The sequence below is a fragment of the Trachypithecus francoisi genome, unplaced genomic scaffold, assembly GCF_009764315.1.
Source record: "Trachypithecus francoisi isolate TF-2019V2 unplaced genomic scaffold, Tfra_2.0 Lachesis_group8, whole genome shotgun sequence".
In the NCBI taxonomy this organism is placed as follows: Eukaryota; Metazoa; Chordata; class Mammalia; order Primates; family Cercopithecidae; genus Trachypithecus; species Trachypithecus francoisi.
The window spans coordinates 18,211,758-18,238,991 of NW_022681473.1; the positions used below are offsets into that span (position 1 = coordinate 18,211,758).

Here is a 27,234-nt window from a genome sequence, read left to right on the forward strand (position 1 = left end):
TCTGGAAAGGCCATGTTTGGGACCGGAAGTGGGTTAGAGGTGTGGCGGAAGTTGTTGGGGATAGAGGCGAGCGGGAGGGGGCGGTTCCCGTTCCACCTCGGAGCCGGATGTTTGCCGAGCTTTGACAGGCGTGGCAGAGGGAGCAGTGCCCGAGCGCGGTGAGCTGCTGGGCGCGGGGTCTCACCGGGTGGGGATGGGGAAAGGAAAGGAGCTGGCCAGATAGTCCAAAGGGATGGGGTCTGGATGGGGAGGACCCGAGCAGATCCGAGGAGGGGAACGGGGGTGGAATTGGACTCGGAGGCCTGGACTTCCTGCAGGGTTTCTGCCCCATTTTGGCGCCTGCAATAAGAGGACTTAACCATTTTCACTGCCTTCTTCCTGTCTTCCCCAGGGCAGAGTCCAGGCCGGATCGCTGTCATCCAGCAAGCTGGCGGGAGGGGGAAATCTCCCATATCTGATCTGGCAAAGCACTAATAACAAGAAATTTGGGGGAAATGTTCCTCCTTACCATTTATTAGGCCACACTTTCAGTTCAACGTATTTATTTTTTTAAGATGGAGTTCACTCTTGTTGCCCAGGCTGGAGTCTCGGCTCACTGCAACCTCCGCCTCCCTGATTCAAGCGATTCTCCTGCCTCAGTCTCTTGAGTAGCTGGATTACAGGCGTCTGCCATCACGCCCGGCTACTTTTTGTATTTTTAGTAGAGACGGGGTTTCACCATGTTGGCCAGGCTGGTCTCGAACTCCTGACCTCGTGATCCTCCCGCCTCGGCCTCCCAAAGTGCTGGGATTATAGGCGTGAGCCACTGCGCCCAGCCTCAGTTCAGCTTCTTAATTTGTGAAATGGGATAGCTGCAATACGTAACCTGGGCTTTGTAATCATGAAGCTCTATGCAAACCTAATTGTAGTTGAGAGTTGTAATTGCTGCTGTATTGTGGTGGGATTTGCAACTGGGAGGCTGACTCCAACATTGAAAATATTATTTCTTTTCTTTTTTTTTTTTTAGACGGAGTCTCACTCTGTCGCCCAGGCTGGAGTGCAGTGGCGTGATCTCGGCTCACTGCAACCTCCGCCTTCCAGGTTCAAGCGATTTTTCTGCCTCAACCTCCCAAGTAACTGGGACTACAGGCGCGCGCCACCATACCCGGCTGATTTTTGTATTTTTAGTAGAGATGGGGTTTCACCATCTTGGCCAGGCTGGTCTCCAAATCCTGACCTCGGGATCTGCCCGCCTCAGCCTCCCAAAGTGCTGAGATTACAGGTGTGAGGCACTGTGCCCTGCAAGAATATGGTTTCAAGTTGCTATCTATGTTCTGTGTAAAAGAGAATATTAGGGGAGAGGCTTTAGTTTGCTCTTTTGTGGCACCTCTGAACCTTGAGAATTGCATGAATGGCAGCCACTTAGATAATTGTTGAGGTGATGACCCTCACCAAGAGACCGCTACAGACAGACGTGGATTAAACTCCTGCCTCTGCTCGTAGTATGACCCTCAGCAACTGGCTTATTTTTTTCTGGTCCTCACTTTCTTTCTCTCTCTCTCTCTCTTTTTTTTTTTGACACGGAGTCTTGCCTTGTAGTCCAGGCTGGAGTGCAGTGGCGCGATATCGGCTCACTGCAACCTCCGCCTCCCGGGTCCTGGTTCAAGCAATGCTCCTGCCTCAGCCTTCTGAGTAACTGAGATTACAGGCACACGCCACCATGCCCAGCTAATTTTTGTATTTTTGTAGAGAAGGGGTTTCACCATGTTGGCCAGGCTGGTCTTGAACTCCTGACCCCGTGATCCACCTCAAAGTGCTGGGATACAGCTGTGAACCACCACGCCCGGCTGGTCCTCTCTTTCTTCACTGTAAAATGGGCTTAGTAGAACATGCCTCATCAGTGCTATTGTGAAGTTGAGTTTGTGTCCCCAGTTCATGGTCTTATATAGGCCCTCAACAAGTGTGGGTTCCCTTCTTTACTTAGAAGATGAATTAATTGGTTCAGTCATTCAACAAATGATAGCGTTTACTATGTCAGGTGTTATTCTGAATAGGCCAGAAGTTCTTAAACAGTGATTCTCAGAAGGTGTATGAACCTCTTAAAATTGCATACATCTACTAACTTTTCTTAGGGAAAAAGTTCACAAATGTTACCAATTTCAGAAAAGTCTACAACTTCCCAAAAGTGATTGCCTAAGGTGATCCTTCAGTTTTTGTAAAGGTTTACCTGCTGAGAATGGAAAAATTAATCTCAGAGTTGGGTGTATTTTGCAGAGTACAGCAGGCTTGTGGGTGGCTGGTGTCTTAAACAGGCAGGATACTTCGTTTCTACTACTTGATGTTACAATTTCCCTGTGCTAGCTTCCTCACCCTCCCACTGAATGGGAGTTTAACTTCCGGGCTCAGAGAAGGTAACAGCTGTGGGTTGGGGGTGGTGGGAGGGGCCAGTCTGACTGGGAGATGGGAACTCCTGGGCTTAGTTATGCTGGGAAAGGAGGTTATGTGGGGGGGTTGGGGGAGGTCACGTCTGGAAGAACTGACAGTATAGAAGAGCAGTCATTGGAAAAGTGGTGAAGTTCAAATTCAGCTCCCTTTTAGCTGGTGCCCTCCCTCCCTCACACCTACCCCAGCTCCCGGCTGCTCCTTTTTATTTTTTAGACGGAGTTTCGCTCTTTCACCCAGACTGGAATGAAGTAGCACGATCTCAGCTCACTGCAGCCTCCGCCCCCCAGGTTCAAGTGATTCTCCTGCCTCAGCCTCCTGAGTAGCTGGGATTACAGGCACCCACCACCATGCCCCGCTAATTTTTTTTTTTTTTTTTTTTTTCATTTTTAGTAGAGATGGGGTTTCACCATGTTGGCAAGGCTGGTCTCGAACTCCTGACCTCAGGTGATCCACCCACCTTGGGCTCCCAAAGTGCTAGGATTACAGGCGTGAGCCACCGTGCCCGGCCCCGGCTGCTCCTTCTAGTCCTGTTGTTCATTGCAGCACAAAGTATTTCTGAACACTGGAGAATTATATCTTTGGGAGGTGCCGTTGCCTCTGCAGAGGAGGAAGTTTAGGCCCAAGTAGGAAAAGGACTTGCTCAGCATCTTCGCAGCTCACTGGCTTAGGCAGGATGATAATCCAGCTCTCCATACTACCTCATCATTTCACGGCATCAGCACCTCCTGTGTGCAGAAAGACGTCTCTAGGATAGCTGTAGGTGGGACTGAAGGAGCCCCTGGTCCCTGGCCAGTGACAGGTTGAATAGAAAGGGTGGAGAGAAGACTCTGGCCTGGAGGGGGTTGCTTGGAGCTGGATTCTGTTTTTATTACCCAGCTGGAGGTCTCTATGGGGAGCAGCTCCCACAGCCTCCTGGTTGGATGGCAGGAAGAGCATGTAGATATTGAAGGGTTGAAGGCTGAAGGGGAGTGAGGGAGCTGGGCTTTGGTGTCACTCAGAGAAAGGCATTCCTGACTGTGAGGGATCATCCTCTGTGTTCTTGGGAAGGGATTATATTTTGGTGGTAACCAGGGGTAGTGGATGAGGGCAGGGGACAGGAAGAGGGAGAGGAAGAAGAGGGTTTTTTGGGGCCGTTTTGGCTGGTTGGCTTTGGTTTGGGAGCTTGAAACAGCGTTACCACTCAATCCGTTTGGTTGCGCTGGTGATAGGGTGGCTGTTGCCAGGCACAGGGAGAGGGCTCACCATCCAGGGCCCTTGGCTGTGATGTGATGTGTGCGGGAGGTTGTCAAGTGGCCTCAGAGCCCAGAGTCTGTGGCTCTGGGATGGCAGCTCTCCCCCTCTTCTTCCTGCCCACTCCCAGGGCTTGTCTGTTCTGCTTATCTGCCCTGCTGATTCTCTGACCATATATGTCAGTTTTGGGGCTCCAGGAATACAGCTGGACATGGAACAGCCTCTTCCTTGGGGTCAGACTGAATAGATTGAACTGAAAACTCCCCTCCCTCCTGTGGAGAGCTTGTGGCGGGAGAGGGAGTTGCTTCCCATTAGGGCTGAGGGCAGAGGTGCCTACCCCCAGGCTGCATGCGGCTGCAGCCTTCTGGCCAGATTCCAGACCTGGAGAAACCCAGCTTGGTGGTCGGCTCTGCCCCGTGCCTGCTGGAGCTGCTGTTCCGCTGGTCACCTCCTCGTCTCAGCACTCCGGACATCGCAAGCATCCCCCTTTCCCATCTGTGCCCTCCAATCCTTAGGGCAGTCGACCTTTCCACCTTGAAACTGGTGTCAGGAGCACCCTGCAGAGTAAGAGTGGGCTTGGACGCCCCTAGGAGCCTGCAGACTGTGTGTGATGACTGGCAGGCAATTCCACATCCCCTGTTGCTAGTTCCTGTCCTGGAACAAACCCAGCTGGGCCCCTCAGCCATAGCCCTCCCCCGTTTTTTTTTTTTTTTTTGAGACGGAGTCTTGCTGTGTCGCCCAGGCTGGAGTGCAATGGCGCGATCTCTGGTCACTGCAACCTCCGCCTCCCGGGTTCAAGTGATTCTCCTGCCTTGGCTTCCTGAGTAGTTGGGATCACAGGTGCCTGCCACCACGCTCGGCTAGTTTTTGTATTTTTAGTAGAGACAGGGTTTCACCATGCTGGTCAGGCTAGTCTTGAACTCCTGACCTCAGGCAATCCTCCCGCCTCGGTCTCCCAAAGTGCTGGGATTACAGGCGTGAGCCACCGTGCCCAGCCAGTCATAGCCATTTTTTTTCTGTGACCCTGTAGTCTTTGGCTCCCTCCTCCCCTCTGGGCCAGGAATGAGGGATGGAGTGGCCAGGACCACAGGTGACCTTTTTCAGGCGTGGAATGGGTTTGGACACCCTATGTTCCTTAGTTTTTTTTTCTTTTTCTTTTTCTTCCTTTTTTTTTTTTTTTTTTGAGATGGAGTTTCACTCTTGTTGCCCCGGTTGGAGTGCATTTGGCGCAATCTTAGCTCACTGCAACCTCTGCCTCTTGGGTTCAAGTGATTCTCCTGCCTCAGCGTCCCGCGTAGCTGGGACCGCAGGTGCCTGCCACCATGCCCAGCTATTTTTTTGTTTTTTTAGTAGAGATAGGGTTTCACCATGTTGGCCAGGCTGGTCTTGAACTCCTGACCTCAGGTGATCCTCCCGCCTTAGCCTCCTAAAGTGCTGGGATTACAGGCGTGAGTCACGGCGCCCAGTATGTTCCTTAGATTCTTACAACATTTCTACCCCTGTAACTGCTAGAGCCTGGGAGGCTTCTGTGTCCAGGTCTTCTGAGGAGAGAGGCATGGACCTCTGCCCTCTGCAGCTGGGACTGCATCACTGAGCCAGCTGGGTGGCAGGCAGCACAGGACCTGGCACAGCTCTTCCCTCCCCAGCTGCAGGACCTGGAGGGAGGTGCCGAGCTGTGCCATCCTCTGCCCCAGCTGCCTTTTCTGGCAACACGTGTGAGCCACAGAGCCAGGAGAACCCAGAGCTACGTGGAGCTCTTGGTGGGGATGAGGAGTGTTGAGGAATAGGGATGGGGAGCCTGGGAGAGGGAAGGGTAGGGGCAGGAGGGCATGCGGTGGAGGTTGCAGAAGGTGAAAATAGCGGGTCACTGACCTGCCACCTGTTCTCCTCTCTCCCAGGTTTCTCTTAAGGTTCTGCAGGGCAAGACTGTCGGGGACAGGCTTGGCCATGGATCCGCTGTCAGAGCTGCAGGATGATCTGACCTTGGATGACACCAGCGAGTCTCTGAACCAGCTGAAGCTGGCCTCCATCGATGAGAAGAACTGGCCCTCGGATGAAATGCCTGACTTCCCCAAGTCAGGTGGGCTGTGTCTGATCTCAGGCAGCTACAGGCGCTTTAGAGGGGGATGTACCACTGCTGCTGAAGGGAGACACCAGGAGGGCAGGAGGGGGCAGACCAGTCCCAGGTTTAGGCGGGGAGCACAGGCCTTACTTGGGGAAGGGCCAGACAGCATGCCTCTGGGGCAGAGCATGGTGCCAGCCCCCTGGCTTGTCCCCTGACCCTGCTGTGTTCCTCAGATGACTCCAAAAGCAGCTCCCCGGAACCTGTCACACACCTGAAGTGGGATGACCCGTACTATGACATCGCCCGGCACCAGATCGTGGAGGTGGCAGGTGAGTGCACCCAGCACTGTTTTCCTAATCCTCAGAGCTCCTGGCCTCAGGAAGTCAGCCCCTCCCACCACAGGGGATGGGCCTCCCTGCAGTCTGAGCCCTGGCCCTGGACATGCATTGTTCTTTAAAAGTGCAGACTCCTCATTGCCATTTAATGTGCTCACCTGGAGCCACCTCCTGACCTATGGCCCCATTGTCTCCACTTGCAGGAGGCATGTGGGGAGCCATGTGGCCTAGTGGCTTTGAAGTCAGAAAGCCCTGGGTTTGATCTCCAGCTCTGCTCTCTGAACTCTCATGTCTTCCTTGTGGGTTACAATAATGAATGCATGTCAGGGCCTAGCCTGGAGCCAGAACATAGTGGCCTTGAATAAGTGGCCTTCCCTTCCCCTCATTCTATTCCCCTCCTACCCCTCCACCCTAATGTTGGCTTTTCCACCCCATCCGTTACTGGGGAGGATGGAGAGTGCCAGTCCTTCCTGGGAGTTCTGGAATGGGCAGAGCCTCTCTCCAGAAGTGGGCAGGCCACATGCTCCCTGGAGAATCAGGTTCCTGGCAGATGTGCTGCCCTGCTGAGAATGGGTGCGGAGCCCTGCTTAGGTCTCTGTCTCAGGGAGCTCCCTCCCTCCTGTTCATAAGAGGGGACCCAGAAGAAACCAGGAGCAGGAGAGTCAGGCTGATGAGGTGGTTGCTGCCCTTAGGGCCCCACTTCAGAAGGAGCAGCTGGAATCCAGGATCCTTTGTCTTTCCCTAACATTTGTCTGTCCTCGCTGGTGAGGCCAGGCATTTATAAGCAGGTGGCAGCATGGCCCTGCTCGGAGGCATTGGCGTGGGCAAGGAGAACCTGGCGGACAGTGGCCCTGGAAGAAACCTGTCCGGCCATGGGGGTGCTGGGCTTGGAGAGGGAGGGGGCAGTTGAGAGGATTGCCCCGAAGGTCAAAGGTGTTTCCATGGCATTTGTATTCCTGGTGCCTGCCCTAGTCTGGGTTGAGGGCCTTGGCTCTGGCCTCACTCGCCCTCTGCAGAAGTAAGGCTGAGGGTTTTTTCCCCAGTCTGGTCCTGAATTGGGCACAGGAGAGTCACCCTGAGGGTTCTGAACTTGACTGGAATCTGGGGGGTACCTGATGTGAAGGAGTTTCTGTCCTGACATCATCCTGGCCTGTGTGGTCAAGGCAGAGCTGGGGGAACCTGCACCTCCCCACCTCTGTGGGTGACACCTCCTTCCCCACATCCCCCACACAGAGCTGCAATTCGTTTCTATTTCCCCAGACTGCGATGAGCCTGAGGGGGCCCAGCCAGGTAGGTGTCCGTCCTGGCTGTCTGTGCTTGGCCTCTCTGGGCTGCGACCTCTGGGGTTGTGGATCAGGAAGGGCTCTCGGTGGAGGCCAGATGGGGCTAGCTTAATTGCAGCCCCACCCTGGGGAGCTGGGAGCTGGTGGTGCCTGGGAGTCGGAAATAGCAGAAGATTTACAGGAGATAGGATGGGGGTGGGGTAGGCTGGGTGGGGACACACCCAGACCCCAAAGGGAAAGGAGGTGCTGGTCTTGGGCAATGGCCTCTGAGTGGTGGCTCAGGGACCTTCTGGGTGATGGTGTCCCCATGGATGTGCCTCCCTGATTGCTGAGAGGAGGCTGGATTGGCATCACCAGGCACTCATTTGATGAGACCGTGGGGATGTCCGGGAGAAGCCCTTGTAGGAAGGGAGGGTGGGTTACAGCCTCAGCTCCCCTGCAGCCCCTGATCTCCCTGCTGGGAATGGTTGTCATGCCCCAGGGTCAGATTTGACTCAGTCCCAGTGGGTTCTTTCCAGTGGTGTGCTGGTAAATGGCTCTCTGGAGAGGGGAAAAAAGGCCATGATTTGTAGCGTTTGCAGCTTCTGCCTCGCAGATCTCTAGCTACCAACGTGACGTCAACTGGCTTGCAAAATTCCTGACAATTGAACAGCTTAACAAATGTGTGAGCTGGCTGTAGCATGTGACTGGCTCCGTTAGCCCAGCCCTACCTCCCAGGTTCCAGGCCTGCTGGTCTGGTTGTGGGTGCGGCTGGTTTGAGGGGGCCCAGAATGCTTGGGGAGACCTGTTGCTGATTAACTCCAGGGCCACCCTGGGAGAGTTCCTGATTGGTATCTGGGAAATGCAGAGGCCTTCTCAGGCGGCTTGTCTCTCCCTGGTGCTTTGCACAAATGCTGGCGCTCCCTCCTCATTGAGTCTTCTCCCCAGTGCCCTGGAGACACTAGAGCTGCCAGCTCCTTTGTCTTTAAAGCTCCTGGGCAGGGCCGGGCCTTTGCTCAAGCCTGTAGTCCCAGCACTTTGGGAAGCCAAGGCGGGTGGATCACGAGGTCAGGTGTTCGAGACCAGCCTGGCCAACATAGTGAAACCCCGTCTCTACTAAAAATACAAAAAAAAAAAAAAGAAAAAAGAAAAAAATTAGCCGGGCGTGGTGGTGGGCGCCTGTAATCCCAGCTACTTGGGAGGCTAAGGTAGGAGAATCACTTGAACCTGGGAGGCGGAGGCTGCAGTGAGCCAAGATCACACCACTGCACTCCAGCCAGGGCGACAGAGCAAGACTCCGTCTCAAAAAAATATTAAAAAGCTCCTGGGCAGAAGCTGGCTCTGATCTGAGATTAGGCCGGGGAGTTTTGAGCTTCCTTCCATGTGCTGCTTGTAGCAGCAGCTGCCCTGCCTGCTGGCAAATACTAAGCTACCCAAGGACTTGGGCATTGGGACCCACTCAGGAAGCCCGAGGGAGGAGCTAGAGCTAGTGTTGCCCATCCCCTCATTCCTCGACTATCTGGGAGTCTCGCCATCTGACCGACCCCCTTTTTGCCCACATCTTCATCCTGGCTTCATTCAGTGTGCATTCACGGAACCCTGAAACAACACTTTGGGAGGCCGAGGTGGGTGGATCACTTGAGGTCAGGAGTTGGAGACCAGCCAGGCCAACATGGCGAAATCCCGTCTTCTACTAAAAATACAAAAAGTAAAACTAGCCGGCGTGGTGGCGGGTGCCTGTAATCCCACCTACTCAGGAGGCTGAGGCAGGAGAATCACTTGAAGGTAGAGGTGGAGTTTGCAGTGAGCGGAGATCGCGCCACTGTATACCAGCCTGGGTGACAAAAAAAAAGAACCCTGAAATGAGACTTGTAGTCTGCATTAGGGATTCAGTAAGGAAAAACACACCTCCCCTCCTTCAAGAAGCTAACAGCCAGCTGAGCGTGGCGGCTCAGTAATCTGTAATCCCAGTGCTTTGGAAGGTGAGGTGAGAGGATTGCTTGAGGCCAGGAGTTTAAGACCAGCCTGGGCAACATAGTGAAACCCTGTCTCTACAAAAATAATAAAAAATTAGCCAGGTGTAGTAGCCTGTGCCTGTAGTCCCAGCTACTTGGGAGGCTGAGGTGAGAGGACCCTTTCAACCCAGGAGTTGGAGGCTGCAGCCAGCTATGATTGCACCACTGCATTCCAGCCTGGGTGATAGAGCAAGATCCTGGCTCAAAAAAAAAAAGCTTACAGTCTAGTGAAGTGGTGAAGTGGTTCTTAAAACTGGCTGCAGTCCACTTTGCAATTATGAAACGTATCCCCAGGATAAGGGGGGATCTCTTTGACTGAAAAAAAGAAGTGCGGCCGGGTACGGTGGCTCACATCTGTAATCCCAGCACTTTAGGAGGCCAAGGCTGGCGGATCACAAGGTCAGGAGTTCGAGACCAGCCTGACGAACACAGAGAAACCCTGTCTTTACTAAAAATACAACATTAGTTGGGTGTGGTGGCGCATGCCTATAATCCCAGCTACTCAGGAGGCTGAGGCAGGAGAATCGCTTGAACCGAGGAGGTAGAGATTGCAGTGAGCTGAGATCACGCCACTTCACTTCAGCCTGGGCGACAGAGCGAGACTGTCTCACAAAAAAAAAAAAAACAAAACACACACATGCTTGTAATATTTGTCATATAACATCATGGAGGTGCTGTGTCTGCTGAGTGCATTGGTGGAGCCCTGGTTGAGAACCCACAGCTTCCCACTTACAAAGTACTGTGGCCAGCGGAGAGGAGGCACCATGGGCCTCCAGCCCTCCCCACAACAGCTTCCCTAACGAGTTTCTACCTCTTAAATTTTAGAGCCAGGGGCCTCACAGACTTTCTGCCCTGGCTGAATCCTCAAATCTGCCAGCGAATGAGGCCTGCCTTGCTGCCGGTGCAGGTGTGAGGCACGGGGACTCACGGGCTGGAAGGAAAGATTCTTTTGGTAGCCCTCATGGTCCTCGAGCATTTCCCCTATATCCTGGGCATTTCCTCTGCTTAGAAAGAGGTAGGCAGATGAGGCCCCTCTCCCCAGGCTGGTGGTAGGCATCTCAGGGGTTTCTGAAGCTGCAGACTGTAGGGAGGCTGGGCTTGCCAGTCTAACCCTTTGGCCCTGGCCCCTGCCAGTCTGCTTTTCCTTCCACTGTCAGAGCCACTGGGAAGTGAATCAGAGTAGGCACATAGCCCCAGAGCCACCCTCCGCTGGCCTCCGGGATCTCAGCACCTCAGGATCTAGGCTGGGGTACGAAAGAGAGCAGGTGCCACCTGGTCCTTTAAAACAGACCTTCCAGGATGGAGCTGCACCTCCTCTGCAGACAGGCTAGTAGAGGATTCTCTGCTTGCAAATCTAGAGACGTTCTGTCCAGAGCTTTGGGAAACTCACTGTCTGAAGCAGTCTGACCCATAACCAAAGCATAATCAAGAACAAACATAGAGGCCAGGTGCTGTGACTCATTCCTATAATCCCAATACTTTGGGAGGCTGAGGTGTGCGGATCATCTGAGGTCAGGAGTTGGACACCAGCCTGGCTAACATGGTGAAACCCTGTCTCTACTAAAAATACAAAAATTAAGGCTGGGCATGGTGGCTCACGCCTGTAATCCCAGCACTTTGGGAGGCTGAGGTGGGCGGATCACCTGATGTCAGGAGTTCGAGACCAGCCTGACCAACATGATGAAACCCTGTCTCTACTAAAAATACAAAAATTAGCCGGGCGTGGTGGGGCATGCCTGTAAGCTCAGCTACTCAGGAAGCTGAGGCAGGATAGTCACTTGAACCCAGGAGGCGGAGGTTGCGGTGAGCTGAGATCGCGCCATTGTACTCCAGCCTGGGTAACAAGAGCGAAACTCCATCTCAAAAAAAAAAAAAAAAAAAAAATTAGCCAGGTGTGCTGGCATCCGCCTGTAGTCCCTGCTACTTGGGAGGCTGAGGCAGGAGAATCTCTTGAACTCGGGAGGTGGTGGTTGCAGTAAGTGCAGATCACTCCATGGCACTCCACCCTGGATGATAGAGACTCTATCAAAAAAAAAAAAAAAGAAAGAAAAAGAAAAACACAGAAATAGAACTAGAACCAGGCATCCCATAGTTTAATGGTGACCTGTGATTTTGTGCAGGCTACCAAAACGTATTGAATACCTGCCACGTGCCGGACACTGGACCAGTACTGGAGACTGCAGGTGCCGTGGTATGCAGCTATAATCCCAGCTACTGGAAAGCTGAGGCAGGAGTTCAAGACTAGCCTGGGCAACATAGAAAGATCCTGTCTCAAAAAAAATTGTTTTTAATTAAGCAGGTGGGATGGCATGTGCCTGGAGTTCAAGGCTGTAGTGAGCTACGATTGTGCCACTGCACTCCAGCCTGGGCAACAGAGCGAGACCCTGTCTCTTAAAAAAAAACAAAATCAATCACAGCTTGCCAGGAGTAAAATAAGAAAAAGAACAAAGACAATGAGACACAGCCTCTGTCTTTGAGCTGCTCACAAGCCTGTCAGGGAGACAGGTACATAAACAATTCTACAGGAGAGTGAAGGGTCAAGACGGTGATGGGGGATGGTTTATGCTGGGAACCATGAAAAGGGGCAGCTAACCTGTCTGGGGAAAGAGGGCAAGGACACAGGTTTCCAGGAGGCGATTATGCCTGCGTTGAGTCTTAAGGGGGTTGGTGGGGGCCCTAGAATATCTTAATTGGAAAGGATAGAATGCTTAGAAGCCTACAGAAGTCAATCAGAGCCAGTGTCGTCCATAATACTAGTAATAAGCTGGGTGCAGTGGTGCACACCTGTAGTCTCAGCTACTTAGGAAGCTGAGGTGAGAGGATCACCTAAAGCCAGGAGTTCAAGAACAGCCTGGGCAACACAATGAAACCCCCATCTCTTTTATTTTTATTTTTATTTATTTATTTTGAGATGGAGTCTCGCTCCGTCGCCCAGGCTGGAGTGCAGTGGCGCAATCTCGGCTCACTGCAAGCTCTGCCTCCCAGGTTCACGCCATTCTCCTGCCTCAGCCTCCCTAGTAGCTAGGATTACAGGTGCCCGCCACCACGCCCAGCTGTTTTTTGTATTTTTAGTAGAGAGGGTTTCACCGTGTTAGCCAGGATGGTCTCAATCTCCTGACCTCGTTCGTGATCCGCTCACCTTGGCCTCCCAAAGTGCTGGGATTACAGGCGTGAGCCACCACCCCGGGCCAAGACCACCATCTCTTAAAAAAAATTCTAGTAATAAAATCAGAAAGCGATTGTCAGTGGTCAGAAATGAGACATGACTGTTTAGTAATCAGACTGATTTCGTCAGTGGCCTCAAACATGCTGAGAAGGTAACTTCAAGAGGCTTTTCAAATACACATTGCTCAGTGGGGGTGCTTATGGAAAAGTGTAGACTTATGACTATTTGGCAAGATCACAAATGCTTTAGTGAGCATTTTTTAAAAATTGAGGTAAGAGCTGGACATGGTGACTCATGCCTGTAATCCCATTGCTTTGGGAGGCCGAGGCGGGTGGATCACGAGGTCAGGAGTTTGAGACCAGCTTGGTGACACTCTGTCTCTACTAAAAATACAAATATTAGCCAGGCACCGTGGCAGGTGCCTGTAATCTCAGCTACTCAGGAAACTGAGTCAGGAGAATCGCTTGAACCTGGCAGGCGGAGATTGCAGTGAGCCAAGACTGTGCCACTGCATTCCAGCCTGGGTGACATAGCAAGACTCCATCTGAAAAAAAAAAAAAAAAAATTGAGATAAGAGTCACATAACAAAATTCATCAGTTTGCAGTGTACAATTCAGTGGTATAATACTTAGTGCATATTGTCATACAGTTATCACCTCCATCTAATCCCAAAACATTTTCACCACCCGTACTCATACCACGCTGTACCCACTAAGCGACCTGTCCTCCTTCCCCCTCCTCCCAGCACCTGGAAACCAATACTTTGCTTCCTGTCTCTATGCATGTACCTATCTAGACGCCTCATGTAACTGGAATCATAGAGTTGGTGGCCTTTTGTGACCAGCTTTCACTTGGCATAGTGTTTTGGAGGTTCATTCACATGGTAGCATGTATCAGTACTTCTTTCCTTTTTATGACCAAACAGTATGCCATTGCATGGATTAACTACATCCTTTATCCGCTGATGGATATTTGGGTTTTCTGCACCAGGCATGACTTTTTTTTTTTTTTTGAGACATTCTTGCTCTGTCACCCCGGCTGGAGTACAGTGGCGCCAGCTCAGCTCACTGCAACCTCTGCCTCCCAGGTTCAAGCAATTTTCCTGCCTCTGCCTCCCCAGTAGCTGGGACTACAGGCGTGCACCACCACAGCCAGCTAATTTTTGTATTTTTAGTAGAGATGCGGTTTCACCATGTTGGCCGGGCTGGTCTCGTAATTCCTGACCTCAGGTGATCCCCCTGGTTTGGCCTCCCAAAGTACTGGGATTGCAGGCGTGAACCACTGTCCCTGGCCGGCATGACTTTTTAAAAAGTGATGTTGGCTGGGTGCGGTGGCTCACGTCTGTAATCCGAGCACTTTGGGAGGCTGAGGTAGGAAGCCAGGAGCTCAAGACCCAGCCTAGGCAAGATAGTGAGATCTGTCTCTACAAAACATTTTTAAAATTTCACCGGATATGGTGGTGCTCCCCTATAGCCCTGCCTGCTTGGGAGGCTGAAGTAGGAGGCTCTCTGGAGCCCAGGAGATGGAGACTACAGTGAGCTGTGATTGCGCCACTACATTCCAGACTGGGTGAAAGAACGACCCCATCACAACAAAAAATCTTTTTTTTTTTTTTTTTTTTTAAATACCCCAGCTCAGTAACCCTGAAAGCAAGCTGTCTCTCTCTTCAATGGCACACCCTTGAGTGCAGGAGGCTGCCCAGAGGTCTGTCTGCATGGGCGCTCCGGCCCCTGTGGTAACTGGCTCAGCTCAGCATGCCTGGCCCCTTTAAGTTCCTCGCCCCACTTCTTTTGGTTCCCCTTCAACCCACTGCGCTCCGTCTTTCTCCATACCTAGGAGATGACAAGTATGGGCGGAAGATCATTGTGTTTAGTGCCTGTCGAATGCCCCCCAGCCACCAGCTGGACCACAGCAAGCTCCTGGGGTGAGTACCTGCTGGGAAGTGCGTTGGGGCTTAGCCCAGATCCCCAGTGTAGCCTAATGCCACGTTCTTTACTTTCCCTCCCTGCCTGTGGGTGCTAGACCACCTGCCTTAATGCCTCCCCTCTTCTCATGAAGGAGCTGGTTTATATTTAGGGGAGAGCACTGGACGAGGAGTCAGACCTAGTTTCTATTAATTGAAGCTGGGTGATCTTGGGAAGCATCTTTAAGCCTCGCTTTCCTCACCTTTCAAAGGGATAATAATACAAGCCTCTTTCCTTACAGGAGTGAGAAACAGCATATGAAAAGGAAGGACTTTTGTCCAGATGTGAGGATTGACTATTATAATCCTGTGGTGTTTCTGAGATGGCTGCAGTTATTTATCATTTATAAGAATCGTTAGTGTTGTCTTATTTTGTGCCTTTAGTGTCAGTGGTTTCTGTACCAATGTGGGTTCTGTGAGCCAAACATACGTAATAACTCTGGCCGGTCCAGACACGTCCTGATTCAGGGCTGAAGACTGGTCAAATGGCGAGGCTTGAGAGACCCGTTTATGGTTGAGCCAGCTCTGGGCTCACAGGCGAGCAAACTCACCTCCTGCTGCTGTCCTCAGGGTATGTAGTAGAGTGAGACCATCTTGCCCTGCTTTCTGTTTTCTATTGGTAAATTTTAGAAAGATGCACTCCTTTCCTGACCAGTTTGAAGCACTCTGAAATGTAAAATTCTGGCACTGTCCCAAGCCGCTCTTTGAGATCCTGGATGATTGCGTGCGAGCAGGAGGAAGTGTGGGCTCAGGGACAGACCCAGAGGGCAGCGGCAGAAGGGGAAGGGCCTGAATTGGGAGTCTCAGCCAGTCCTGGCAGGCGAGGGCCACAGGCTGAGTCTTCCAGTGCCATCTAGGAATTCTATCTCTCTGGTCTTCTGAATGCTCTTCCCACTGCTCCTCACAAGGCAGGCAGAGCCTTGTCCGAGCCCACCGCGTGGCCCAGCCAGAATGGGCAAGAGCTTGGCCTGGGGCTGCTGGAGGAGGCACATGGCCTTTTCTCTTGTTCTTTCTGTGTCTCATGTACCAGGTGACAGCCTTCTGCCCAGATAATAAGTGAAGTGGGAGGAAGTCAGTAGATGGGGGTGGAAAGCACCTGGTTTTCAGGAGACAGCTTGCTGGGGAGGCGACGCCCACCCCAGGGCGTCCTTGGCTTCAGGAAGTCCTCAACATCAGCTGCTGCTTGTCCTCCATCACTTCTGTCCTGGTCACAGTCCCTGCTGAGGGCAGCAGGGTGCTTCCATCATGGAGCACTTTGTCCCGTTTTCAGTCAGATTATCTCAGACGTGGCTCTTCCCAGCTGTCCACCCAGATCCGGGAGGTTGAAATAGAAAGTGCCTGAAGCAGCCGGGCGCGGTGGCTCATGCCTGTAATCCCAGCACTTTGGGAGGCCGAGGCGGGCGGATCATGAGGTCAGGAGATGGAGACCAACCTGGCTAACGTGGTGAAACCCCGTCTCTACTAAAAATATAGCTGGGCGTGGTGGTGGGTGCTTCCAACATTTTGGGAGGCCAAGGTGGGCAAATCACGAGATCAGCAGTTTGAGACCAGCCCGACCAACATGGTGAAACCCCGTCTCTACTAAAGATACAAAAATTAGCCAGGCGTGGTGGTGCAGGCCTGTAATCCCGGCTACTCAGGGTAATCCCAGCTACTCAAGAGGCTGAGGCAGGAGAATTGCTTGAACCCAGGAGGCAGAGGTTGCGGTGAGCCCAGATCATGCCATTTCACTGCAGCCTGGGTGACAGAGCAAGACTCTTGTCTCAAAAAAAAAAAAAAAAAAAAGGCCGGGCACGGTGGCTCACGCCTGTTATCCCAGCACTTTGGGAGGCCGAGACAGGTGGATTATGAGGTCAGGAGATTGAGACCATCCTGGCCAATATGATGAAACCTCATCTCTACTAAAAACATAAAAATTAGCTAGCTGGGCATGGTGGCGTGCACCTGTAATCCCAGCTACTCAGGAGGCTGAGGCAAAAGAATCGCTTGAACCCGGGAGGTGGAGGTTGCAGTCAGCTGAGATCGCGCCACTGCACTCCAGCCTGGGCGACAGAGCGAGGCTCTGTCTCAAAAAAACAAACAAACAAAAAAAGACTTGTGCCCACCTCCCAGGGTTGTTGTGGGCATTAGGTAAGAACACATGACTGGGCATGGTGGCTCACGCCTGTAATCCCAGCACTTTGGGAGGTGAAAGCAGGTGGATCACGAGGTCAGGAGTTCAAGACCAGCCTGACCAACATGGAGAAACCCTGTCTCTACTAAAAATACAAAATTAGCTGGGTGTGGTGGCGGGCACCTGTAATCCCAGCTGCTTAGGAGGCTGAGGCAGGAAAATCACCTGAACCCGGGAGGCGGAGGTTGCAGTGAGCCAAGATCATGCCATTGCACTCCAGCCTGGGCAACAAGAGTGAAACTCCATCTCAAAACAAACAAACAAACAAAAGAATATACATGAAATCCATTGTGTACATTTTTAAAGTATTATAAGTTAGAGAGTTTAGAAAAATCTATGTAGCCATAAAGAAAAAATATATAGACAACTGTGAAAAAAAAAGGTCTCCCACACACCCACTACCTAGAGAGAAAGTTACTGTTAATATTTTTGTGTAGTAATTTCCTGTTTTTTCTATAATGTATATGGAACTGTATAGTCAGTTTGGTATCTTTTTTATTTTTATTTTTTTTGAGACTGAGCCTTGCTCTGTCACCCAGGCTGGAGTGCAGTGGCATGGTGTTGGCTCACTGCAACCTCTACCTCCTGAGTTCAAGCGATTCCCCTGCCTCAGCCTCCCAAGTAGCTGGGATTACAGGCGTATACCACCACACTCAGCTAATTTTTGTATTTTCAGTAGACAGAGGGTTTCATCATGTTGGCCAGGTTGAACTCCCAACCTCCGGTGATCTGCCCATCTCTGCCTCCCAAATTGCTAGGATTACAGGTGTGAGGCACCACACCCAGCCTGGTTTTGTATCTTACATAACACTTTTTTCTGAGCATTAAACATTCTGCAAAGATATCTTCTAAAAAACCTTTTATTGACATCTAATATGCCGGCAGAAAAGTGAATACATTGTAAGTATACTGTGTGAATTTTCAAAAACCGAACACATCTGTGTCACTCACACCCTACAAAGGGTATAACCACTGTTCTGACATCTGACTTCACAGATTCATTCTGTCTGCAGAAATGTCCTGTGAGCTGTTCTATTTATGGTTGTCACGTGGTTGATTTAACCAATTCCCTGCTGTTGCAGTTAGCTTGACACTAGATTCTTTTTCCCCCATCATAAAATGGGCCATGAAGAACAGCCTTCTACAAAAATGTTTCTGTTCATCTCAGATTCTTTCCTTAGGACAAACTCCCAGACATATTTTTACAGGGTCAGAGAGTATGAGCATTTTATAGCTTCTGATAAACATCACTTTATTTCCCTACAAAAGGCCATAACCTCCGTCAGTGGATGAGAGTATCTGTTTTCACTACAATCTTTGCTATTTTTGTAGTTGCAAAATGCAATCTCTTTATGCTACAGCTCTTTGTAAACTGCAGTGCTCAGTGTGGAGAAGCGGTAAATGACCACGTACTGGGGATCCCAGCATCAGCCACCCCACGCCTGCCTGTGCTAGCCCAGCCTGGCACCCATGGGCCAGTTTTGAGCATACTCTCTCTGGGTTACGTCAAGCTCTGGCCACTTCACCAGGCTTCTCTCCTTCCCTGTCTCCCCTTGGAAGTCCTTAGCATTCTATCTGCCTAGCCTCCCAGCCTGGAGTAGTGTCCCTTTGGGAGCCTAGGAGCTGTTTGGCCAACTAGAAAGAGGGCTTTATGGCCAGGCACAGTGGCTCACACCTGTAATCCTACCACTTTGGGAGGCCGAGGCAGGCGGATCACCTGAGGTCGGGAGTTCTAGACCAGCCTGACCAACATGGAGAAACCCCATCTCTACTGAAAATACAAAATTAGCTGGGCATGGTGGCACATGCCTATAATTCCAGCTACTTGGGAGGCTCAGGCAGGAGAATCGCTTGAACCCGGGAGGCGGAGGTTTCGGTGAGCTGAGATCACGCCACTGCACTCCAGCCTGGGCAACAAGAGCGAAACTCCATCTCAAAAAAAAAAAAAAAATGGAAGAGGGCTTTACATGCACCCCCCTCCCTTTACCCAGTTCTTGTTCATTCCATCCATACCTCTCAGTGTGCTCAACACCAGGTGTGTATATGTTTGTGCTGAGCTCGTAGATAGCGTGTTATGAGCATAATAGGGAACCAGAGGAGTTGGGGCTCTTTGGTCCACTAAAGGCCCAGTGACTGAAGCAGGTGACTCTCTGGCCACCCCATCACCTCTCATGGGCACAGTGTTTTACCACCGGCGCTGGAGTTTGTGTGTAAAAAGCAAAGCTGTCCCGTGGTCAAGAATGCAGGCTTTCAACTGGGTGCAGTGACTCGTGCCTGTAATCCCCCAGCACTTTGGGAGGCTGAGGTAGGAGGATTACTTGAGGCCAGGAACTCAAGACCAGCCTGGGCAACATAGTGAGACCTGTCTCTACAAAATAAAAACTGAAAAAATGAGCCGGGGATGGTGGCTCACACCTGTGGTTCCTGCTACTCAGGAGGCTAAGGCAGGAGGAGAGCTTAAGCCTGGGAGGTCAAGGCTGCAGTGAGCTGTGATCATGCCACTGTGCCCCAGCCTGGATGACAGTAAGACCCTGTCTTAAAAAAAAAAAAGCAGTCTTTGGTGTTAGACACTTCACTTCCAGGATCTACCACAAGCTGTGTGACCTTGGATCAGCACTTGACCTCTCTGGTCATTGCCTCCATTTGTAGGATGGGGATTACATCAGCCTCAGTTATAAGCAAGGTATGAGATAATGTATGCGAAGTGCTTGGCACACACTAAAAGCTTAATATTGATAAATGGTGACTATCATCATTATTATTGATTCAGGGAAATCCTGATTCAGGGGAAACATCATTCCCATTTTTACTGCAGGCCTAGGAGTGCCCAGGTTAGGGTCCTGGTCTCCTGACATCTAGTTCCTGCTCAGGAGTGAGAACTGTTATTATTATTACTATTATTGAGACTGAGTTTCACTCTTGTTGCCCAGGCTGGAGTGCAGTACTACAATCTCTGCTCACTGAAACCTCTGCCTCCTGGGTTCAAGCGATTCTCCTGCCTCAGCCTCCCGAGTAGTTGGGATTACAGGCATGCACCACCATGCTCGGCTAATTTTTGCATTTTTAGTAGAGATGGGGTTTCACCATGTTGGCCAGGCTGGTCTGGAACTCCTGACCTCAGGTGATGCACCCGCCTCAGCCTCCCAAAGTGTTAGGATTACAGGCATGAGTCACAGCACCCGGCCCGAGAGCTGTTATTATTATTGTATTCCTCCCCCCAGCCACTACCCTGGGTCTCCTCCACGGGAACCTGGCGACTGATTATGAGCCAGAACAGACTGTGCTAGGGGTGGGCTGCGGGGAAGGGGCTGTGACATGGCGGGAGACCCCTGGAGCTGCTTTCTGTCTTCATGGGGCTGCCCCTATGCACAGGGCAGGCCTGAGCAGGGCTTTTCCCTGGAAGGTACCTGAAGCACACCCTGGACCAGTACGTGGAGAGTGACTACACGCTGCTGTATCTGCACCACGGCCTGACCAGTGACAACAAGCCCTCCCTCAGCTGGCTCCGTGACGCCTACCGGGAGTTTGACCGCAAGTGGGTTGGGGCATGGGGCCTGCACAGGCAGATCCAGAGGCAGCGGCTCTGCCAGCTTCCGGGCTGCCCTCCACTTGGGCACGAGCTTATTCCAAGGCAGGGGGTGGCGGGGGCTGCCATCTACGTCAACAAAAAGAATCTGCAGTCAGATCACCCTGGGCTTAAAGCCCAGTTTCTCAGCTTATTCGTACTCTGACCTCTTGTTTTAACCTCTCTGAGCCTTCTGTTTTCTAATCTGTAAAATGGGACAGCGATGGCCCTTACCTTGCATGCTGGCCATGCGTGTTCAAATCAGAAAGTATGCACTGAGGCTGGGTGCAGTGGCTCACACCCGTAATCCCAGCACTTTGGGAGGCCGAGGCAGATGGATCACTTGAGGTCAGGAGTTCAAGACCAGCCTGGCCAACATGGTGAAACCTCGTCTCTACTAAATACAAAAATTAGCTAGGTGTAGTAGTGGATGCCTGTAATCCTGGCTACTCAGGAGGCTGAGGCAGGAGAATAACTTGAATCCGGGGGGTGGAGGCTGCAGTGAGCTGAGATCACACTCCAGCCTGGGTGAAGGAAACTCTGTCTCAAAAAAAAAAAGTATGCACCGGGACCCTAGCATGGTGCCTGTCCCACCACGCCTGCTCCTGAGTTGTCCCTTCTGCCTCTGCAGGTATAAGAAGAACATCAAGGCCTTGTACATCGTGCATCCAACCATGTTCATCAAAACTCTGCTCATCCTCTTCAAGCCCCTCATCAGGTGAGTGGCCATGGGCAGGGCCGGTGGTCCTCGCTTGCCTGGAACTCTGAAGCCGGGAGGCTGGGCAGCCCAGGGACCACCAGGTGCGGCTGGGCTTCGGTCTGAACTGGGTGGGTGTTGAGGGGAGAGTAGAGGCCACTGGAAGGGGTCCCCACAACCCAGGCCCTTTCCTCCACCAACAGCTTCAAGTTCGGGCAGAAGATCTTCTACGTAAATTACCTGAGTGAGCTGAGCGAGCACGTGAAGCTGGAGCAGCTGGGGATCCCTCGCCAAGTGCTCAAGTGAGGCGGGTCCGGCAGCCGGGCGCTCGTGAAGCCAGGGTCACGAGGACGCATGTCCCGATTCAGAGACCACGTGGGGCTTAGGCAGAGCAAGCCCGTGTCCTGACCTCTCCCAGGTCTTTGCTGCTGTGGAAAGCGGAGTTGTTAATGGAGATCGCATGAGACGATCCTCCTGACCCTGCGTGGTCAATGCTTGATTGAACTGGCAGAGTGACTCCAGAGCCAGGCAGGGCCTGACCCACCTCCCTCTACTCCTGCAGATATGACGACTTCCTCAAATCCACACAGAAGAGCCCCGCGACAGCCCCCAAGCCCATGCCCCCACGGCCCCCACTGCCCAACCAGCAGTTTGGAGTCTCGCTGCAGCAGTGAGTATGAAAGGTGGCTGGGCCATGGCGGGCGGGAAGGGCTGGAGGCCCAGCTCACCAGCCTTGTTCCCGCAGCCTCCAGGAGAAGAATCCAGAGCAGGAGCCCATTCCCATTGTGCTCAGGGAGACTGTTGCCTACTTACAGGCCCATGGTGAGTGCTGGGCCTGCCTCACCAGCCAGGTCTCCTGGCTCCCCTCAGGAAGCTGGGGAAGCTGCTGGGCAGGGCAGAGGGAGGTCTTGCAAGCCTCAACGCCCCCACCCAGCCCTGCCTAGAACCCCAAGACAGAGAAGGGGCAGGGAATCCAACCGGTGCCCAGCGCTTGGAGGCTCACCAGGCCCTAATATTTCCCAGCTCTCACCACCGAGGGCATCTTCCGGAGGTCGGCCAACACCCAAGTGGTCCGGGAAGTGCAGCAGAAGTACAACATGGGTGAGAGGCCCTGGGCTGTGGCAGGGCCATGTGTGTGTGTGACTGGTAGGGGCTTCTCTGCCCTCTGCTGCCCTGTAAATGAGGGCCTCAGAGTCTCTTTCTGCTGGAGGTTTCCGTGGCACTTGGTGTCACGTAAGTCCCCCTTCTGCCAGGCCAGCCGCCTTATTGGTTGGGCTCCCGGGTCCTGGGTATAGGCATATTCAGAGGTGAGGAATAATGGTGGGGTGTGCCAGGCCCCACTCCCCCCAGATGGCTGGAACCTGCATTCTCTGGTCAGAGGAAGAGGGAGGCAGGTGTCAGAGGGGCTTGTGCAGGGTCCAAGGGCAGTCAGGCAGTGCGGCCCGCATTGTCTGCAGATGGGTGCTGCCCTTCAGGCTGTGCCGAGCTTCTCTCATGCTGCCCCCACCCCAGGGCTGCCCGTGGACTTCGACCAGTACAATGAGCTGCACCTGCCAGCAGTCATCCTCAAGACCTTCCTCCGGGAGCTTCCTGAGCCCCTGCTCACCTTTGACCTCTACCCCCATGTGGTGGGCTTCCTCAGTGAGTCCCCCTCTCTTCTGCTGGGCCTGGGGCTGGACTTAAGGCAGGTGCGCTGCAACCTTTCGGGCCTAGGTGCCTCCCAGGGAAGGTTGCTGGGGGGGTCTCCCCTGTAGCCTGCGTCAGAGCGTCCTGAACCAGCCCAGCCCAGGGCCCCTATAACCTGGGCCCCCTTTCCTCATAGACATTGATGAAAGCCAGAGGGTGGCAGAGACGCTGCAGGTCCTCCAGACGCTGCCCGAGGAGAACTACCAGGTGCTTCGTTTCCTGACTGCTTTCCTGGTGCAGGTGAGACCTTGGACTTGGCCTCTGGGGTGAGTCCAAGGAAGGGGGAAGGAGGAGCTGCCGCCTCCTCTGCGCCCTGGTTGTGGTTGCTGGGAGTGGGAGGCAGCATCTGTGGCTTTCTGCTGCAGTCCCTGATTCCTTCCACAGATTTCTGCACACAGTGACCAGAACAAAATGACCAACACTAACCTGGCTGTTGTCTTCGGCCCTAACCTGCTGTGGGCCAAGGATGCAGCCATTACCCTCAAGGCCATTAATCCCATCAACACCTTCACCAAGTTCCTTCTGGATCACCAAGGGGAACTGTTCCCCAGCCCGGACCCCAGGGGGCTCTGAACCTGGCCCCTGCCCCACCAGACCCTTTTCTGGTAGCCCGGGTTTGGACTCTTCCCCTTGGCATCAGGGGCCATGAAGCCCCCTGGAGAGATGCTGGAGCCGCCCATCAGGCATGCTCTCCCCCACCTCTGTCCAGCCCGCCTCACAGCCCTGGCGGCCTCGCTCTTACCAGAAGATGTTTTTCTTCGCCTTACACTTCTCACTGCCTCTCTGGACACCTGGCTTTTGCTGGGCTCTCCAGAGCTGGGCTTGGCTCTTCTAACTGGAGAAGGACTGAGCCCCAGTAACCCTTTTCCTGCTTTTTCCTGCCTCTGTTTCCCTGGCAACTGTGGATGAATCAAATCACTGCTGGCTGGGCTGGTAGCAGGGGCCGGTCCTCCCCTCTGGATTGCTGGGAATGAGCAGCTGAGCTCCTTGGTGTGGACACCGCCCCAAGCTGAGGTGCCTCCCTGTCTGGTAGGCTGCCCTGCTTTGCAGAAGTCCCAGTGCATGAAGGCCTGAGTGCAGGCACCCTTGCTCCTATACTGCCCCCAGCAGCTCAGTCTGGGGTATTTCCCCTGCTGAGGAGTGACAGGGCTGGAGCCTGTGTCTGCTTTCTGCCTCCTCCTCTTCCACACATCCTGGGTCAGCCTTTCCCAAGTGATACTGCCCCTGGGGTGTCCTAATCCCTTGGTTCTGCTGGGACTGGTAGCTTGGATCACAGTGCTCAGAGTCCCAGCATCCACTTGAAACCTCCCTCCACCTTCCCGCCCCTGAGCGCTAGAGTGTGTGGTGGGATCAGTGACTGGCCGGGTCAGCCCCTTCCCTCCTGGCCTCTTTTCCCACACGGGCAGATCATCAGCCTTCAGGTTCTTGTGGACCTGTCTGTTGTGGAGTCACACTGGCCCCTGCCCCGGCCAGAGGTGACTCAGTGCCTTAGGATCTCTGTGGCTCCTTCCTCCAGCTGGGGGACTCTTAAAGGGGCTGGGGTAGAGGCTATGAGTGCCCATAGGAGGGGCAGAGATTGTGCTGATAGATCAGCCCAGGTAGGTGGGTTCTAGCAATTTCCCCAGGGGATTAAGGGGCTCTAGGGCCCCCTACTTTTTTTTTCTGAGATGGAGTCTCACTCTGTTGCCAGGCCGGAGTGCAGTGGCGCAATCTTGGTACACCTCCGCTTTCCGGGTTCAAGCGATTTCTCCTGCCTCAGCCTCCTGAATAGCTGGGACTATAGGTGCACACCACCATGCCTGGCTAATTTTTGTATTTTTAGTAGAGACAGGGTTTGACCATGTTGTCCAGGATGGTCTCGATCTCCTGACCTCGTGATCCACCCACCTTGGCCTCCCAAAGTGCTGGGATTACAGGCGTGAGCCACCGCACCCGGCCAGCCCTGTTGTCTTTCAAAGAACCTCAACCCCAGTGATGGCTGATCTCTCACTCCCACTGTCTCATAGAATTACACTCCTTCCTGGGGACTCCTGTTCCTGCAGTCTTGTCCTTGGGGAGTACAGGGAAGTACCTGCGGTGACCCTGCCCCCACGACCTTGGCCAGGCAGGACAATTCCAGAGCCCATACTGTTGGAATCCTCACTGACCAGCCCAGCCCCATCCACAAACCAGGCTGGGCCTGGGTGTCACTTCGCTGGGCTCTCCCAAGACCATCGGCAGCACGTTCAGCCCCCTGGGGCCTGGGCTTTTGCTGGTTCTCCATCAGTCCCTTGGTCTCTAGCCTCATCCAGGGCTGCTCTGCTCTCCGCCCTCCTTTGTGTATCAAGTGTCGCTCACAGCCCCATTCACTGGGGAGCCTTTCGGATCTATTTGGTCTTTCTCATGCCCCCACTGGTCTGTACGCCAGGGAAGGGGCGCTTGTACTGTGAATCCAGTGTTCACATTCACACTTAATGACTGCCTTGGCACCCATCATGTATTTCACCATTTGCACTTTTTGTATTTCAATAAAAATGGAGATGCAAAACGGCCCATCTGGATGTCGGGGAAATGAGTGGGGCGTAGAAGTTGGGAACTGGATGGGAAGTGTGGTACGGTAGAGGAAAAGGCACAGATGGAGCTTCAGGAAGTCCCCTCCCCAGTCCGTCTGCTGCTTCCTCATCCTGTGCACTCGAATGGTGATGAGGGCAGCTTCCTGACCAGCTTCTAGGCATGGAGTCCACGGCCACCTTCCCATTGTTTGTATCCCCAGCATTCCAGTGGGCCACCATGTGCTGCATCCTGTGACCAGGGCCTCTCTTCTTTTTCCAACTGGAATGTACCAGAAGTTTGAAGGAAGCTTAATCCAAGGCAAGCAGGGGGAAGAAAAGTGGTGGGGACAGTGGTGGACAATGGTGTGGGATCTGGAGTCACACAAGAGTTTGAGTCCTCATTCCCTCACGTGCCAGCTGTCACTGCTAACAGTCATCATCACGGGCTCACCACCCCTGTGGCTGCTGCTTCATCAGAGGACGGTTCCTTTGAGGTTCAGAAATAATGCAGACACCCCAGGCACATGGCTCATACCTGTAATCCCGCCACTTTGGGAGGCAAAGACAGGAAGATTGCTTGAGCCCAGGAATTAGAGACTAGCCTGGACATAGATCTCATATAGTAAGATCCTGTCTCTACCAAAAAAACATATATATATATATATTAGCCGAGCGTGCTCGCACATGCCTGTGGTTCCAGCTACTGAGGCGGCTGAGGTGGGAGGATTTCTTGAGCCCTGGAGGTCAGGGCTGCAGTGAGCCATGATTGCACCACTGCACTCCAGCCTGGGTGACAGAACGAAACCCTACCTAAAAATAAAATAAAATAAAATAAATGTAGACAGCATCTAACACCGCGAGTGTGCAGTGGTCATGGGTGAATGGTGTGACAGCCCCAGCCTCATGCAGCAGCTGGGAGAGAGTCCCTCAGCCCGAGCCCTCCCTTCCTGGCCATCCCTCAGCCTGAAACCAGGCCATTTCCCCTGCCATGCCCACACAGAGGCTGTGACAGATCCAGTTCTCCTATCCTCTTTGAGCAGGTTTTGCTTTGCTTTAAAGGTTAAGATGGTTATTTACCGCATTTTTTTTTTTTTTTGAGAAGTTTGTTGGTGGGAGAGTAGGCTGGAATTTCACCTCCCACAGTGGTCAGGTTCCAGGTGTGTCTGCTGCTTGCTTGCTAATGGCCATCAGGAGGCTATAGCGGCCCCAGTTAGGCCTGGTTTTTCTCCTCCTTGCTTCTCTGGGCTGGGGGAGCAGCGCCAGAGCTGCAGGATCAGGTTGTGGTTACAGATGGTGGTTGGGCCTGAGCCCCAGGAAGCAAGTCCCATTCCACAGTGCTGGCCTTCCTCCAGGCACTGGGGGCCTCCTCTCTCTCTCTGGATCTGCTCAGCTAGAGCTGGGTGACTGCAACAGAGAGGCAGTGACCCAGGGAAACAGGAGCGAGGAAACTGTTTACTTGGGTTGGGCTCCTGGCAGGGCCTCTGCTGAGTGACTCAAATGCCCATTTACCAAGGCCTTAGCAACGCTGGCCTCTGGGGTTGGAGTGTAGGGAGATGCTTTAAAGAGGTAGGACACCATTGCTGGGCATGGGGCAACTGAGAACTTTGTTATTGGGGGTTCCTGGTTGAAGGGCAAACACCAGGAACAGACTTTTCATCACTTCTGACTCAGGTATTGGGCAACTGTCCTGGTTGGCCACATGGTCAGTGTCACCTGGTTTACTAATAATCAGGAGTTCCCGGCTCCAGGAAGAGGCTGGATTTGGACTTTTCTAACCAGCCCCCGGCCCCCCCCCAACTTTTTTTTTTTGAGACAGAGTCTCACTCTGTCGCCCAGGCTGGGGTGCAGTGGCCGGATCTCAGCTCACTGCAAGCTCTGCCTCCCGGGTTTACGCCATTCTCCTGCCTCAGCCTCCCGAGTAGCTGGGACTACAGGCGCCCGCCACCTCGCCTGGCTAGTTTTTTGTATTTTTTAGTAGAGACGGGGTTTCACTGTGTTAGCCAGGATGGTCTCGATCTCCTGACCTCGTGATCCGCCCGTCTCGGCCTCCCAAAGTGCTGGGATTACAGGCTTGAGCCACCGCGCCCGGCCTAACCAGCCCTTTTTAATCCTGGGCCTGGCT

At 53.0% G+C, this 27,234-nt stretch overlaps 2 protein-coding genes across 5 annotated transcripts in view; one reads left to right on the forward strand and one right to left on the reverse strand.

Moving 5' to 3' along the window:
* Positions 1 to 25: 25 nt before the first annotated feature.
* ARHGAP1 (Rho GTPase activating protein 1) lies at positions 26 to 25,112 on the forward strand. Of its 4 annotated transcripts, none has more exons than XM_033204892.1 (14): positions 26 to 158; positions 5,553 to 5,734; positions 5,953 to 6,048; positions 7,288 to 7,344; positions 14,334 to 14,421; positions 20,037 to 20,168; positions 20,830 to 20,916; positions 21,099 to 21,197; positions 21,458 to 21,565; positions 21,641 to 21,717; positions 21,919 to 21,996; positions 22,408 to 22,536; positions 22,718 to 22,821; positions 22,966 to 25,112. In XM_033204892.1, the coding sequence occupies exons 2-14, from the start codon at positions 5,602 to 5,604 to the stop codon at positions 23,152 to 23,154; spliced, it is 1,377 nt and encodes a 458-aa protein (XP_033060783.1). In that variant the 5' UTR covers positions 26 to 158; positions 5,553 to 5,601; the 3' UTR covers positions 23,155 to 25,112. The 4 variants fall into 4 exon arrangements, with proteins under 4 accessions (XP_033060783.1, XP_033060784.1, XP_033060787.1 ...); XM_033204893.1 differs by having other exon boundaries at positions 7,315 to 7,344; XM_033204896.1 differs by lacking the exon at positions 22,408 to 22,536.
* The window catches only part of ATG13 (autophagy related 13), a 67,152-nt gene continuing 64,976 nt past the window's right edge, over positions 25,059 to 27,234 (reverse strand). The window contains exon 21 of the transcript XR_004435744.1: positions 25,059 to 25,392. The gene's annotated coding sequence lies outside the window, so the exon portion shown is untranslated. The remainder of the gene's footprint in view (positions 25,393 to 27,234) is intronic.